This window comes from Aquila chrysaetos, chromosome 1 (genome assembly GCF_900496995.4).
Source record: "Aquila chrysaetos chrysaetos chromosome 1, bAquChr1.4, whole genome shotgun sequence".
NCBI lineage: Eukaryota > Metazoa > Chordata > Aves > Accipitriformes > Accipitridae > Aquila > Aquila chrysaetos.
In genome coordinates, this window is record NC_044004.1 from 41,032,746 (window position 1) to 41,050,114 (window position 17,369).

The 17,369-nt window shown below is 35.6% G+C and overlaps 1 protein-coding gene across 2 annotated transcripts in view; it reads left to right on the forward strand.

The window, feature by feature from the left end:
• The window catches only part of HPGD (15-hydroxyprostaglandin dehydrogenase), a 27,735-nt gene extending 10,694 nt beyond the window's left edge, over positions 1-17,041 (forward strand). Inside the window, exons 4-7 of one of the 2 annotated variants that reach the window (XM_030025086.2) lie at positions 4,648-4,744; positions 12,929-13,005; positions 14,972-15,135; positions 16,233-17,041. In XM_030025086.2, the coding sequence (XP_029880946.1) occupies positions 4,648-4,744; positions 12,929-13,005; positions 14,972-15,135; positions 16,233-16,371 (477 nt within the window). In that variant the 3' untranslated portion in view covers positions 16,372-17,041. Of the gene's footprint in view, positions 1-4,647; positions 4,745-12,928; positions 13,006-14,971; positions 15,136-16,232 lie in introns of those variants that run through there. The other variant, XM_030025097.1, reaches the window with a different exon arrangement.
• Positions 17,042-17,369: the final 328 nt, after the last annotated feature.

Below are 17,369 nucleotides of genomic sequence, written 5' to 3' on the forward strand. Positions count from 1 at the left end.
ATAGATCAAGCTAAAATGAAACACAAAGTATGAAAATTGACTTACAGGTGTAATGTTGGAATACAAGAACATTGTACAACACTGCTAACATTGGTTCCTAACACCAGAAAAAAATGAACTAGGTGTCTTATTGAAGACTTGGAGTCTTATTAGAATCAGAGTTTCAATATATGATTTCTTTTAGAACAATACAATTAAAACTATACAGCCATGGGATACATGGAAATGTCAAGAACCACAGATTTTGTAAGCTTTGTTTCCAATTTTGACACTGATACCTAAATTGCCATTTAATGATTTGTTAAATAAGTTACTGATTAATGATATTGTACTTCCAAAAGCAACTGCAAATGTTTTGAGTATTTGCACAATTATTTTGCAAAGCTTACCATGCTGTCAGGTACTAAGTTTTGGGGTGTACTGTATGGTGCTTCAGAATGTCTTATCTCCTCTAATTTAAATCTGTAATTTATGGAAGCTAATACTACAAGATATTCCCACACTCACCATTATAACTTCATCGGAAAGAATCCTAAGTTTTCTACTAGCAGCTGAAGAGTAAAATTACCTCTCTTGGGAGCACACTCAGACTTGCAGTGCACCTTGATGGTCCATCTTCATTAAGTGCTATAGTAACACACTGTATTTTGGTAAGAAAACAAACAGTAGTATCACTAAAATCACAGGTTTTTCAACAGCTAGGAGGACAACCATTTAGATTATTTTCTGATTTTAATGACGCTAGTTTTCAGCAGCCAGAAGCAAAAAAAAAACTAGGTGAGAGTCAGCTGTCCCAATTTTCACTTTACCTGCATTTAATTGCAAATTTGACTACTTTCCTACTCTTTGTTCTTGACATGTTTAAGGACAACATGCATGCAGATAAATGCAGTTGTAAACAAAGGAACTGTAGAAAATTCAACTCTAAAATGCAGCACGTTTTCCTGTACAAAGTTAAGTCTCCTAGCATATTTTAATCTTAAACCAAGTCAGACATTTTTTTTTAATGAGGTAATTTTAAATTTAACTTTCTCAGAATTTCTATTTGCAATAGACAAACTATGAATTATTGTTGGTTAAGAGCATGGGATTAAATTATTATTATTAAAAGTATACATGGAGAACTACACAGTCTGAAGACACTTTTAGTTTCTTTCAGTTTATTGAAAGGCAAATTACAGACATTTTTCATCATATCCCAAAACCCAGAAAACTAGGCTGCACAAAACGCATCATTCTTTGCCTGTCTTATTTTCTATTGTGTATTTCATGGTATAGTAAAGTAATAGCTGTTAAGCTTTCTTCTAGAATTCAGACTAAGTATTCTGATGTCAACAAACAGGAATCCAAAGTTGCACTTCATATGAGAGGAAGCCTGAGGCTGCAATTTATGCACTTGCAAAGATGGATTTCATAACAAAACCCAAACCCAATATGCTATTGTTCTTCGGAAAACAGTAGTCCAAAGACTATTGTCCTTTGGAAAACCTCTTTCCCGTTTGAGTGTTTGGCACCCAGATATGAGAGCCAGCTTCACTTTATCAACTCAGCCGAATCAACAGGCTTGACTGGAAAGTGGCACTAAGACTTCTAAGCCCACCTTGTATGACTTTCATACTACAGTAAGTTCAGCCACTGCTGTTCTTCCTTGGAGAGCTATTGAGAGGACTTCTCTCCTGAAGAGTGGGGAATTCTGGCAGAAGAATGGGAGATCTATCACACAACGCCTTTCACCTGAAGTGCTATCTGCTGAGTGGGCAGACAGCTAGGTTGCTCTCACCCTGTATATTTGGTTCAGAGTTTATGTCCAGAATAATTCTTTATGTTACCAGCCCAGATATCAGAAATAGCCATGTCACCTGAGATCAGCCACACTTGATGAGAAGTTTTTCGCAAAGATAACAGCAGGTATAAGGGCAATATCCAAATGAAAGTCTACATTTATTCTGAAGACAACCTCTTACAATACCCACGTAAAGGAGAAGCCTTCCCTGGCCCCTTGAAAAAATGCTAAGTTAATGGATTCTAGAGAGAAAAAAAGCAGTACAGTGATTTTGACAGGAGAGTCAAGCTACTCACTTTTTTCTTGACTTATAATTGTGGTTTGGCCAAGGATTCATCTAGCTCTATTATCTCTTTGAATAAGAAGGATGGAGGAATAGAAAAATCCTCAAGGAGCCCCAAGCTACTTCCTTCTCCAACTGATTTATTTCCTCTAATCATCCTAAGTGGAATTCTCTTTTTCTGTTCAGCAGGCTGAGCCACTGCTCCAGGGCATGATAGGACCTGCACCTGCTCTCCATAGACAGCATTAACCCCTTCTTTTCTACAATGTCTTGTGTACAGCCTATCTATCTTATGTATATATTAAAAAACACCACTCACCCTTAAGTCCAAGCCTAATTTCGGTTGAGCTGCCAATGAGTTTATATTCAGAATAAGTATACCTTACAGCAATAGGGGCGGGCATTAACAGTCTTGTTTTTCAATAAATCCTTTAAAATTTACATGTGACAATCAAGATTAAACAGCACTAGATTATATTTATAAGGGCTCTGCTACTTTCCAGGACATGCAAGAGAAATCAGATTTAGTTCGGTATTTTTTCAAGCCACTGAACATAGTTCTTTGGAAAGTTTCTGTTAAAACATTTAGTCAATAACATTCTTTTGATAATAATCAAAACATTTTTTAAAAGCATGTTACCTGAAACAAAACTCTTCAGGAGAGAAAAAAAAGCTTTTTATGGGAATTTTTTGTTTAAGAAAAATTTAAAATGTTATTTCAGAATTTTGAAATATTCATATTTTGTGATTTCTTACACTATTCCAGGTAATAGGTATACTGAAAATATATTAATAGTGAAAATATCACATAAAATGCTGCAACTATAGAAAATTAAAAAAGCTGATTCATGATCACAATTCCAAAGCAAACTTGGTAATGAGGCCTCAGGTGGTTTTATCTCTGTCAACAGGCAGCTTAACTTCATGTTACTTGGAGAATGAACAAGCGATATTAATGAAGTAGGACATGCAGTCTTCCAGAGCTGGTTCCCGTTAAAACCAACAAGCACAAAGGATAACTGAAATTGAATTAGAAGTTTTACTTTAGGTTTTATAACATGTTTGTCTAAAAAGATCAGCTAATAAAAATGAAATGTAATACCCATCTTAAAATTATTCCAATTTTGGTTTGGGAATTTAGATAATGGTAGAAAAATACTTAATGTTCTGATTTTAAAAGCTTTTTCTTTTCAGTACAACTAGCCACTATCCATTAGGTTTTAGGCATGTATAGATTATTCACTGTGGTTTTTTATTACTTTGGGAAATTTCTGTCTCTATGATTCTGTAGACCTTCCCTGGTCAAAAAGCTCAGTGAAATAATTATGCACAGAAGTGGAAATATTTGTATTATCACACTTCATCTTTTGAATGTCTTAATTTATTTGGGTCAAATGAATAGCACTAAACAATAATAAAGTATAAATGGAGTTCTCATTTAAAAGCTGAAATAATATTTCCATAAGAATAGAAGTCTCTCAATACATTTGTTCATTTTAAGTAGAAGTTGTAAACCAAATGTGAACTGATTACGGGGAGATCTAAAAAAATTGGTAAATAATTATGAAACTCATCACCAATGCAGTAATATTGCAACATTTCCACTAGGAGCATTGTCTGCTACCTTTCTATTATAACTTGTTAAAATCTCAGGTAAAGTGACTTACTCTCTGGGAGAGACTCTCTCTCTTGATTTGTTCAGGAGGCTGATAACCCCAGGCTTGGTGTATCTTTAGGCATCTCAGTTTAAATGTCTGAAGTTTGGTGAGAGGAATCCCAGCAGAATTTCTGACTGCAGTAGGGTTCACAAACAGATCTTAAGGAATCAAGATTATACAGGTCTCAGCAAAATTTTCTCCCTCAAAATACTTTCTTTAAAAAAAAAATTTTAAAAAATATTTTTAAAAATCATGTGCTGCAGCTAATATTATGCTAACGACATTTCACATTTCTTAGAATACTTTTTTACCTTGTCTGTATTTGTCTGTTTGGGCTAACTTTCATTTGAGAAGAATGGTAAAACTCCAGTAACTTCAGTCAGAAAAGAATACAAAGTTTTAATATCCTGGTACCAGAAATATATCACATAACTTAATCCTAAAAAGTGTAAATTTCTTATGCTTTGAGCCAAATGGAGTTATTAGTGTTACCTTTAGATTCAGTCTGTACATATTTTATAATGTAGAGCAGTGTGTCTCAACAGAAATTCTGGGATTTGGATCAGTTCTTCTGCCACTTATATCCTTAGATAAAGTGTTTCGTCTATAAATTATTTACTTATTCTTTATTTCATTTCCTTCACAGCTCTTATTTCACATTGTAACATTTTAGTTTGATTATTGATATCTTAATAAGAAAAATAATTAAGCTACTATTATTTCTACCAATTGCAATTGTGTTTCTGAAGTTATTGAGTTGCATTACTGTGGAGTGTCTTCTGGGTTATAATCTTCAAAGTATAAATAAGATCACTGGTAAAGCAATACAGATTCTAGGCACAACAATAAAAGCAAGTTTCAGGTTTTAGGAGCATGCAAGAATGATATTTTGAACATAATTATCCCTTTCCCCCCTATATCAGACATCTGTGATTAGAGGAACCTACCTTGGCCTAGAATACATGGGAAAAGGAAATGGAGGCGATGGGGGAGTAATCATTAATATCTCATCCTTGGCAGGTGAGAATATTTTCTGTATAAACACTTTCTGCTCACTGGTTCGTTTCTAAAATAAATGAATCGTACTGATCAGTCATACTTTTTCTTCTTTCTTATGGGTCTTCCCTGTTTATTCCCATTTTGACCTGATTTTCATCACAGCAACAGAAGTAATATCAAAGGACCACAACTTTCATTTGCTTTTTTAAACTCAGTTCAATGAAAAATTCAGTAATTTTCCCAACCTATCAGTCTCATATTTAATAACCTTAAGCATGATGTAAAGATGGGTTTTTCTGGTTTCAATACTGCCACACATTGAGGAAAAGCTAACTAGTCTCAATTAATTATGTTTATTCAGCACTATTCAATAACACTGCTGAATTAAAAGACAATGTACACCACACTGCGTGTAAAAAACCAAAGTCTAATGTATAGACCTAATTTGGATTCAGGGTTACTTTAAATCTGATTATTTTTTATATTATAAAGTATTTATTGGGCATCAAATATGGAAAATCAGATAATCTTTTTTCACAGGAAGCGAGGAAGCAGTAGCAGGTCCTCCATTCAACTCCATAGGAGCACAGCTGTAGGAACATTTAAGATTAGACTGTATCTACTTTATTAATGAAGATTGTCACACACCAACTCTATGTTCCAAGTCCTCTCAGATGTGATCTACCTCTGATTGAGAAGCCAAAAAATTAACACTCATATTTCATTGAGCTTAAGCAAGCACATTCTTTGCTCACTATGTATCTATGTTACAACTGTATTTCAATTTATTGGCATAAAAATAGAATTATATGGCTTCCAAGTCACTCAGGGTTACTGCTTCTCAGTTGTGAGGCAGAATTCTGCACCCCTTCCTGCAAGTATGGTCAACGTTGCAGTGTTTGGGTTCACAGCAAAACAGCACGACTGAAGGGGAAATGGTAAACAGAGAATGGTGTTTGTTACCTGACACCCTTCCTCAAAAAATGCTTGCATTTACTCATGTTTGTTTGAAAAGCTTGTTCTCTCTTGCTGCTGTCATACCGTCTGGGAAAAACTAATACATATGCTAGCTTACACTTGGATTGGCAGTGCTTTCCTTGGTATTCATGCAGAGTACCAAATTTACTGTAGTTTTATTAAAGGGTATTCTTATGTGTTTTAACAATGAAAAGCCAGCAAGGCAGCAGTGGCCATAGTTCCTGATTGTGGATAGGCGTGAATGTTCTGAGTACTACTAAATTTTCCTGTAAACCTTGGCTTTTGTGATGAGAAGTCTGGTTTGCCCTGTTGACATAATGCACGTGGATCTTGAGGATCTGACTTAATACCTGTACACATCTCATACGGGTGAGGGGTTCTTTATTAAAAGTCTTCATGTACCTTTAAGGCAGCACTTGCAATACTGCCTAACACATTGCCTACTGATGCCAGTAAGTTTATCTGTGTTGGCTCAAATGGACATTGTATTGGGACCAAATTAACCCAAAGGAAATTGCTACTGCAGTACAAGAGTTCATCAACACAAGTAAAAGATTAAACATTTTCACAGAAGTGCTGATGCCCATGCAGTGCTTAAGAAAGGGCAGAGGTAGCAAGTAGTTTGATTCCTTTTCTAACTAGTCTCAAAGGAACACAAAATTATTTTTATTTTAAGAACCAACAGCTTGGCTGTTCTCAATTTGTTAAGAGCTTATAAGTGATTAAAATTTGATTTACTTACTTTTTTAATATTAACATTGTGCAATAATGATTGTGGGTATCTGTCAAAACCAAAGCGTTCTTTGCTTTGTTTGCTTTTACAATGGCTTGTATTTAGCAATTGTTTCCAAGGTCATAAGGAAAAACACATCATAAAAGCTGACATACACTGATTTTTATTATTTATTTATTTACTACTATCTGTGTTTTGTGACTCTAATACTCCTTTCCAGTCTGAAGGTCTAAGTCCTGCAGTTTATTCCATATGTAAAAGGCAAATTGCCATTGGCTTGCTTAGCATTCCCTTTGAGTGTTTTCTTTTCTCAGAGCTAGCTTCTGTTGATCATTAAACTTTTGAGTGATTTTGATCCCTCCTGTCCAAGTTCTCTATAAGATTTTATCAGATACGCTCTGCAGACAGCAAATATTCTTGTGTCTTGCTGAGCAGCAAGAAGAGTTGTATTTCGTGCTTACGTAACATTCAATAATATTTGCTTTACACATTAATTAGTTTCCAGTTCTTCACCATGGGAATTTTGCCAATGATTCAAACTAGGGACAGAATCGAGCCTTACTGTTTTATATTTCCAAACACCCATGGAACTACTTAAATACTTCCTATGAAGTGGATGCTTAAACCGTTCATTCAGCTGGATGAAAGCCAGAGCATCCACCCGGTCTTTCCAGTATTGAATCTTCTTTTCTTTAGTGGCTCCACAAGACAGAACCAAGTAAGAAAGGGAGAGAAATATGTGAGCACATGCAGCAAGTACCCAACGCCTAACCCACTGTGTCTCAAAGCTATAAAACTTTCTTAATTTTATGGGATTTGTGCATTCATATCAAGAGGAAGTAATGATGCTAAACAACAGAGATAATGGGAAATGTGTTTTACTGCCAACTTGGCCCCATAAAAGATAATGCCAATGACTATAGGCTTTTGCGTTGTAATAAACTTAATTTCAAATTCAAAGAGTGAAATGTTCTAAAATGTCTCCAGTTGGAAGCTGCGCATGTTAATTTTGTTTTACAGAATAGTTACAAGCAACAGAAAAAGCATACGAAACTAAATTTAACTCCTGAGACTGTTTACATGGTTAAATTTAGCACTGTCTCTTACCTTTTGGTGGCTGGTACCTGTACCCTTTTAGTAAGTGAAGGGGGAAAGGAATTCATGTGTATGCATGCACTTTTGGTTTGATAGCTTTCACACTTTCAAGAAGGTATTCTGTTAAACTGAATTTGTATCTGTCTGGATTCTAGCAGATTAAAAAAAAATAATCAAAGTATTCATAGAGGGCTTAAAAACTGGTAAAATGTTTAGCATTAGATCATGCTAGCTTTCTGAGAGGTTTTTCAATGTGTAGTGTATCTGGATACCTTTCTGTTGTACAGCCATATCAGCAGTTTGATGGCATTCAACTGCAAGCACTCAGGCTCCACAGTCAGTTTGTCCTTGTCCTACAGAAAGCTCCAGCCAAAAGAAATACTTAAAGTACCCGTCACAGCAAACAGGCTTCTTTAGGACCTGATCCTATATATCTATATCTAGATATATAAAAAACAAGAACAAAGCTAAGCGTGTGGTTAGCATCACTGAGTAAAAGCAAGACTTTATTACAATGATACAGTGGAGCAAAGGTGTAAATGGCTGTACAACTGGGGCCTTCAGTTCAGAATCATGAAAGAGCTTCTGGTCCCTCCTCTTTTTATAAAGGAGGATGCTGAGCAAAATCCACAGGAATGAGGTTAGAAAATTTAGAAACTATTCCCTTGAGACTTCAGTTCACTGTTAAAAAATTTCCTAGAAATGACACAGCTTACAACTTTTGCTAGGATTTCTGGGTCTCCTTTGTTTTGACACAGATCACAGTAGTATAACTGACATAATGAACGTGATCTTGTACCCCTCCCTATTCTTAAGAATAGGGTATTATATAAACCCCATTAATCAATTCCCTCATCACTCTGTAGGACCATCATGCCCCTAGCTCATTTCTCTAGTTAATATCTGCTTCTTCAAAAGAGGCTTTGGCCTTCAAAGAACATTTTAAGCGTATTCCATGCTCCTTATCCAGATTTTTGCCTAAGGGCGACAAAGGAGATTTCTGTAATGTGGTTTGGAAAGACATTTAATTTAAATAAATATGGTTAAATCTTGTGCTGTTATTTATTTATAAGTATTCTATGTTTTGCAATAGGCTTTGATAAGTTTTTTTTTATAAACCAAACCTAATACAGAAAGGAAAACAAATTACTTTGGCAATATTTTCCAGCACATAGATCAGCACACTTTTGATTTGCTTTTAAATAGGTTCTGTCAGTTTGCCAAAACTTACCTTTCAGCATTTTCACATATCTCCTTCATAAACAATGAAAAAAATTAGAATTTTAGGATGCCACACAATACTGTGATTATCACATTAGTGAGAGAAAATTTAAATATTTTAATGGAATATTTAAATGTTTTAACAGTGAATATATTTGTCTAAAGCATAACTTGGAATAGAGCTTCATCACTGCATAATCATTGTGTAGAAGCAGTGCTTTTTGATGAACCCAAAGCCTCCATGAGTTCAACAGCTATGGTAGAAAACAGACTATGGTTCTTTATTCTCTGTGCCACACTCATCCAAACATGAAGTACACTCTTCCAACAATTAATGAAACTTAAAGATACTATCAAACAGGACTTACATTTGTCTCAAGCTGCTAACAGTGCACCCATGGAGCAAATAGGGGGCAGAAAGGTCATCTAAAAGCTAATAAATCTTATTCAAAGGAAGAGACTTGTTCAAATCTCTGAGGGCAACATATGTTCAGTGGGAAAGCATACCTAGGGAAAAATCCTTAATTCTGTATTCATCAAAGCTCTTCAGTGGACTGAAAGGAAATACTGGTTTCAACAAAGCTTACTGATACAATTCAAACTTATTGATACAATTCTCCATGTCCAATACTAATTTCTCAAGATGTGGATATTGGAACTATTGACCATGATAAATAAGAAGTTGTAGTGAGAAGCCTGCCACCACGTGTCAAACGGTAGAGTGGTCTTGACACTGTAACGACAAGGGGACTAAGGTATAACCAAGGGCAAGAGCTGTCTCTGTCAGCCTGCCAGGAACTGAGAAAAATAAAAAAGAGCATAGTTAACACTGACGCACAGGATTACTGCTGGTCCGCTTGAACTGGTTTTGGTAAACTGAAGAGCACCTGCAGTCATCATGAAATCGTTTGCAATTCACCAATTAGTTCTCGATGAAGATCATTTGAGGGGAGAAGAAAGTTCCCTATCCCCTTTCATGTAACAGTTCAGGGATGCAGCAACATCCAGAGAGAGGAAAATCTAGGCATAGTTGCCTCCCCTTGCTAAGAGAGACTGAAAACCACAAGTATCACTTTCCAGGAGCACACTGCCCCATCACCATCCATTTGAACACCCTCCCCTTCCTCCCCCCGTTATTTTGTGCATAACGTTCTCCAGTCTGTTTTACTGCTGTTCCACTTTGCATAAGATAATCAAATATTCATGGGAGCAGCAAATAGAATCCAGATTTTCTAACAAATGAATGCCCTAACTAATATGCTATGAACTCATCTTTGCTCACTGGTTGAATAAAATACTCGGGCAGAGCAGGCTCAATGTCACACAGCTGTTCATCCCAAAATACTTGCTAGCACAGCTGCCCAGACACACCGCTAACGGATGGAGGCTCAGCTCTTCCCAGGGCAGGGAAGTGGCTCAGAGCTGGAAATCCCATACCATGGTTCTGAGTACTGAACTCAGGAAGAAAAGTGAGACAGGACTGTCATTGTTTTGGGTGAGGGATGCTAGGACTAGTCTTCATTGTCCCTGCTTTGGCTGAAAGCGAGTTAGTTGATTTCTTCTTGGTTCTCTACTTTCCTAACTGAAATTATTATTTTTGCTAAAGAACTGGGTTTAATGTTTTGATTCCAAAAAAGCATTATTTGTTCCTCCCTTCCTGCCTAGTTATTCCTGTTGTCATTTGATATTTAAGTAAGTCTTTGAACCTTATTCCACTTCATTACTGTGAGCTGTGCCCTTCCTTTGTTTATTTCTTGACTTTGTTTCTTTTGCCTGTCAAGTAACAAGTAATTTATCTTGCTGTGTTAAAAAAAAATAAAATTACCTCTAAACTCTGTGTTTCCCAATAGATTTTGTCTTTTACCTGTCTGTTAGCTGCAGCTTCATTGGGATTGTTTCTTCCTTTAAAACACATAAAGCTATTCAGGAGTTTAAAAAAAAAATAGTATCATAATATTTCTAATGTGCTAATATTCCAATGTTTCCAATTATTTGAAGAATGGTGACGATCATCAAAAGCCACCAGAGGAATATTAAGCCTGTGTTGCGATCACAACCCACAGGAGACAACGCAAAAGCCATTTTTCATAAAGCAAGTTCTCAATCAGAAGCATAACACATTAATCCAAGCTAAGCAGATAAATACAAGTTTAAGAGAACAACCAGCCACTGGGTTAAGTCCTTCATTTCCCACCACTGAACATGCTAATAATAGTGTTGCTTTCACTAGATCACCAATGTAGCATTTAAACCAAGATAAAACCTGGAAGCTGTCAGGGTTGTAATTAGAGCTTTGTGCCATCTCAGAAAGTTTTTTCCTTCAGACAAAATGGATTCTAGAGCAAAGAGCCCATACAAGTCTCTGGCATAGGCAATTTTTCTGACAAATCCATACTTAAAGCTGGGTAGTGTATTCTTCATCTCCACTGAGGTAAGTCACACCCCTTCTTGATTATATCACTTAAAGATATGAAAGATGAAGAATGAAAAAACATATCTGAGAGAATAACTGGGACGACTTCCATTAGAATCAAACAGTAACACATCAAAATCAGTATCCAGTTTTACAATACCACATTCAGGAATACAGACAAATTTCATCCTCTAACTTTAGGACAGGCTGTGGTTTGCTATTCACAAGACCCTAGCTTTCAAGTGCAACTACAGCATCCATGTGGTCCAGTTCAGCTGTCATTGTATAGTGGAAATTTTTGGCATAATGGGCAGAAATGTATATACACTCATGATCTGTCATCTCTTCTTGACCAGCTTTTTGCCATCAAACTCAGTCTTACTAGAATTAAGTTCTTAATTTTCCACCAAAAACTCTGTTCTCCCATCTTTCTCCACTATAAATAATGATTTCATGTTCTCCCACTCCCACCATAAAGGTTCACAATGTTACCAGTCATTTTTTATTTTCTTCTGCTTCTCCTTATAGAAGACAGCAATAATATTACCCATGATTGTTACCTCTTTTTCCTGTTCCCTTCTAAAAATCTTCATCGTGGCTTTTCATTCCAGAACAGGGCCCACTGTAGAAGGTACCATACCATGAAATCCTTTTTAGCCAATCTAATTCAATCTAGAAACTGCTTCAAAAACTTTCCTATTCACACCTCGGCTTTCATTTCTTTCTGCTCACTATCTGAGGTCTTCATCTTATTCCATTCACAGTGTTTACTCACTTATCTCTATAGTCTCTCTGCACTGAGGTCCTACATTCACTTCTTAGTGCTTTTTCCATTTGCTTATTGCAAAATGGCTTCCCTATTTAATTTAAAACTCTTTAAAATAACTATCACCTACGAAATATTACCAGAGTAGTATTGTAAGTGAAACAAATTTTACAATGCCTCAGATGGTGCATCAAGACTGAATTACTTTGTTTATAGTTGCTCCTTTGAGCAAAAACCACTATGCAAAAGGCTACATATTTGTTATAGTACTAACCACGTTGCCAAATAAATAAGCAGCAACAATATTGCATGGGCAGATGTATTGGCTGACTGTGCTTCAGTCAGCTGTGCAGCACACACATTCTTATCTCCCGCATTAGGGCTAGGGGGAAAGCTTTATCTGAGGCTGAGTCTTGTTACTACTCCATAGAAGCAACATAAGCAAGGGATTTAAGTCAGACATTATATTTATGTTTTTATATATTACAAAGATAATATTAAATCAGTTACAGTAGTCAAAAAGGATTTTGCTATTTCCCTTACCTTTTCCCACACTTCCTCCCTGAAATCACTGTAAATGATTGCAGGTGTCCAGTTTACATATCAGCAGCTAGGGTGTCAGCAATCAAAGTTTATCTAAAATACTTTACATACTTCACATCCTTTACAGATTCATAGAAGATGGCTAAAAAATCTCATCCTTGTTTTCGTCCAGATCCTGTCCTCCATTTTAAGTCATACTTCATAGATACTTTTCCTCTTAAAAGTTATGTTTTTTTATTACTCTTCTTTTGCCTCCTCATGGTTTTATCCATCTCATATCTTTTCTCAGCCTACCTCAGATGACAAAATATAATTTGCAAATTTTTACTAATCTATTTTGTTGCATCTCTATGAATCCATCACTTATTTTTGACATTATAGACCTATATGTGTGTTTAAGGTAATCATAAATAGGAGTACCCAACATCTTTATTCAGCTACCTTTTTATTTTAAAGGACTCATGCCTGCTGCATTCCAACCTGTGTACTGTGCTACAAAGCATGGTGTAATTGGATTCACACGGTCAATAGCAGTAAGTATGTGTTTTTGAAAACAGTATCAGCAGCTCCTTGGGAACATGCTAAGTTTCTCATGTTCCCTCTCTATTGTCACACAACTGGAACTAATTTCCTTAAAGAAAACGAAGTGTCTGAAGCAGTAGAGGTTCCCTTCTTTCACAAAGGGAATCCAAAGATGGAATAAGTAAGGCATGTGTGTGTTTATGACCTATTTGAGGTTTTGGGAGCATGGAAGAAAGATGTTGCAAAGTAATTTAAGGACAGTGGGAGGAGCCCAAAAGTAAAATTCTTATCCAAGCTTTAAAAAATTTTTTCATAACTCCATCCCAGTCATTTAACATTTTGGTTTCCTTATTTGTAAGTCAGGTTGATGACTTTTTTTAACGATATAGGCACTAAAGTGTATAAAAAGTGACTTGAACACAAAAATGTTTACCTTTATTTATTCTTACCAACTCTTAATACGCTGAAAATGCAAAATGACACATTCAGGATGGGACATGTTAGATGTTATCTGACCATATAGCAAGTCTTAGCCTCTGCCTCCAAATCTTTCTAGTTAAATTGGACAAACAGCATAATAAAATAACTTGGAGGGAGCAAATATGATTACACTTTCACAGGCTAAGCTTAAAGATAATCTACTCATATAAGATTTCCAATCTAATTTCCAGAATAAAGCATCTGAAATGATCATTTGGACAGTTTATCTATATTTTACACCCCAACCCAATTAACTTCTTTTTTAGATTAACCTAAACAGATTAGTATGGATAAGTTGCATATATCGTATTAGCCACAGCATGAACATGACATCTGGTTTTCCATCTTTGTTTTCTCATGATAATATAAACATCACCATCTAAGTTCAAAAATAAAAGGTCTGCTAGAAAATTAGAGGAAATGTCATCTCTATGGAACATGAGAATGCCGAGGAGAAAAAGAATAATAAACTTAGCGAATCACCGTATTTACCAAAAAATACAGTAGAGCCTAATGCTGGGCAGGTATGATACAAAACAGCTAGGACTTCAGATTCTTTTCTTCTCCAGACCAAAAGGGCTGCCTTCCATATCATGAAAATGACATGTGATTTATATAATACCAGAAAGGATTCCCGTTAAATGTTCAAACAAACAGAAATCGGTGTTGAACAGTTATGGTTATTCTTGGATATATCATGTATAGTTTGTAAGTTCTGTGCCATCGCTAAGAAAGTTCATCCAGCATTCAACATATGCCTGGATGCTGATCAGACTTCTTTGCTACACACGTGCATTGGTAGCACCACAAATGAAGGGCCTTACCATTCCCAGAACAATTTGTGCTGCTTGCTTTCATCATGTTCCTGAATTGCTTCCTGAAAAAACTCCTGCCTCTTTCCTGGAGTTCACAGGGACCTTCCTGTGGAGATGCTCAGTGACAGATTCACCCCTCAGCAGGGATAATAGAGCAGCTGGAAAGGTTTAGCATTAGTTGTAGGGGTAGAGACCAAATCCTATTTCTCTTGATGTGAGGGAGGTAAATACCACCTTAGAGTTAAATCTTGATTTGATTTCAGATAGTTTTCTTTTAGTAAGAAAGTTCTTATAAAGATTGAAAGCGTACATTTGGGAGATTTTTTTTTTACTTGGTTATCCTTATGAGAGTTACACCATCACCCTGCAATACTGTTAATGACATGCCAAGAGCACTAATAACAAAAATATTAGAAAAAAACCAGCTGCATGGAAAGAAGAGCGTTGATTTCTTGTAGAATTGTTCTCCCAGCAAAAGCGATTTTTTTTCTAGTCATCTAGTACTATTACTAAAGAAAACATGCTTCAAACTTAGTTGTTAGAAAAAAACAATCAGTAGTAACAAAATTTGCTTACTAGGCAAGGCTGAAAAGTACTTAGTGGTAACTCTCATTCTTTGAAAAATTACTTACGCAATACTGTTTTAAAATGTTGATGACGAATGCCTTTTTCTCTTTTCTAGTTAGCTGCTAATATGGAAAACTACGGTGTGAGACTCAACACAATTTGTCCAGGATTTGTCAACACACCAATTCTTCAGTCAATAGATAAAGAAGAGAATATGGGACAATATTATTCATATAAGGATGAGATCAAAAATATGATGCAGTTCTATGGCGTGATGGAGTAAGTCAAGTCAGATACAGTGGGGGTTTTGCCCTTTGCTGATGAAGAACAAGCAGACACAACAGCACTTTCAGCAAAATTAAAATAAAAGGGAAATGCTGGCTCAGATAAAATTCTATCAAATGCATTATCCTATATACAAGGAACAAATGGCAGATATCTAAGGTTATTTTAAGAGTATCACCTACATAGTGATATTTCCCTTTATGCATTCCCATTCCCCAGCAAAGTGTAAATCGAATTCCCAAGTTAAAAATAGTGGGTTTAGTTTTTAATAGCCCTTGGTGTTCTTTCATAAATTTGTTTAATCAAATTTGTTGTGAGATACAGGGTATGTCATTTGTATTGAATTTCCACAAAATTTGCAAGTGAACCAAGAGAGAAATCAGACCAAGAACTGACTAAAACTGGACTAAGGTCGTAAGAGCACAGTAGTAACGATGGTGGATCAGATCAGTTACCTAGCCCGTTACAGTACTGCCAACGAAAGCCAAAAGCAGACAGCTAGGAAAGAGTGTGAGAACAAGACAAGCCTAAAGTGATTTTTTTTTTTTTTTAACACTTTCTCGGTGTCTAAGAAATAGCTGCTCAGATACTTCTGCACAGAGGAAATTGTATAACTGTTGTTTCACCCGCACTTTTTCATATGTAAAACATATCGCACCTATTGACCACAGCAAACTGCATGTGATGAAATTCTTCTTATGCTAATTGTAAGTCAGTCCTGCTACAGAAACAGGATGAATCAACAGCAACAGCAAAGAGCGGCAGAGGACTGTGTAAGGATTACTTCTGTCCACTGCCCTGACAGAGAAAATTTTGATAGGAAGCCTAGTGGCAGCTGCATGTCCACAGGGACATCTAGAGCAAACAAATGACGATTTGTAAAGTTGCCACTTTACGTTGTATGCGCTGATTGAGGAGACTGAATTTCTCTCCTGAAAAACTCATACCACCTCTGCTTTACTTGAAAATAAATTTGTTCAAATACTAGTTTGTTTAATTTTCAGGGTATATAGATTTACTTTGAGTTTCTTTACTTGTCCTTTTCACATGTTCTATTACATCGTGATTCTGAAATAACTTTTCTTTTTCAGCCCATCAATAATTGCTGAGGGACTGATAACAATAATTGAAGATGATACTCTAAATGGAGAAGTTATGAAGATTACAGCATCCCAAGGGATTCATTTTCAGCAATACAGCCAAACACCTTTTACATCAACAAAGAGATAAATAATTGTTTTATGCTAAGTATTTTTGGCTTTTCTTAAACATAAAAAATTTTGAAAAGAGTAATTTTTGGAAAAAAAATTAGTGTTCTATCTAGAGGAGTGACAGTGTTCAAACATTCGCATCCTAATAACAAAGAGATGGACAAGAAAATCTGGTGTGGGAAGATGTTAGCATCCTAGTTTGATTTTATAAGCACTAATAATAGTATTTATTCAGTAGAATAAACAGACTGCTCTGAAGATTTTTGATTACCTAGTAATAGAGACAAGTTTTTTTCCTTCTGGTAGTTCTGATCTACATACTCCAAATGTATTTTGGTGGACCTGACTTACTTCATATAATTCTTTTTGCTGTCGCAAGCATCTAGTTATTTACATCTTTAATTCTTTAGACCAGGAATTCAGTTCAGGAATCTAGAACACAAATATACCTACTTATAAGGAGTTAACAATTTACTTTTTCTTATGAAATGTAAAATAGAACAAGAGGCAAAATTCTTTTTTCTCATTTATATATGCAACTGAATATGTTGTATATCACACAAGAAAGTACAGATTTTTATCTTCTTGGATATTAGCTATTTATAAAATAGTTCAGAAATATTTTTGTTTTCTTTTATAGCTATATATATGAATTTTCTCTCTCTGTATATAAAAGGATGAATACTTTGGCATTGATTGAAATGTCTACTTACTCATTAAATCTCATTTTCTAAACCTTTAAATCTAATTTCTTGCCTTGATTGATTAAAATCTCAATTAAATCCTGAATAATCGGGGGCGGGGGGGGTGTTTTATACCTGCCTATTTTGGTATCACGATAAATATTCTTAGATGGAGCATGTCATATAGTGGCAATGAAAATAAAAAATAAGCTCCCTACCTCCTGAGCACCACTGGACCTTCTGAAGCTAGGTCAATCCCCAGCTACATTTATGAAACAAACCTTGGTATTCCATGGGTTACAAGCCTGACAAAAATACATTTTTACATGGTAAT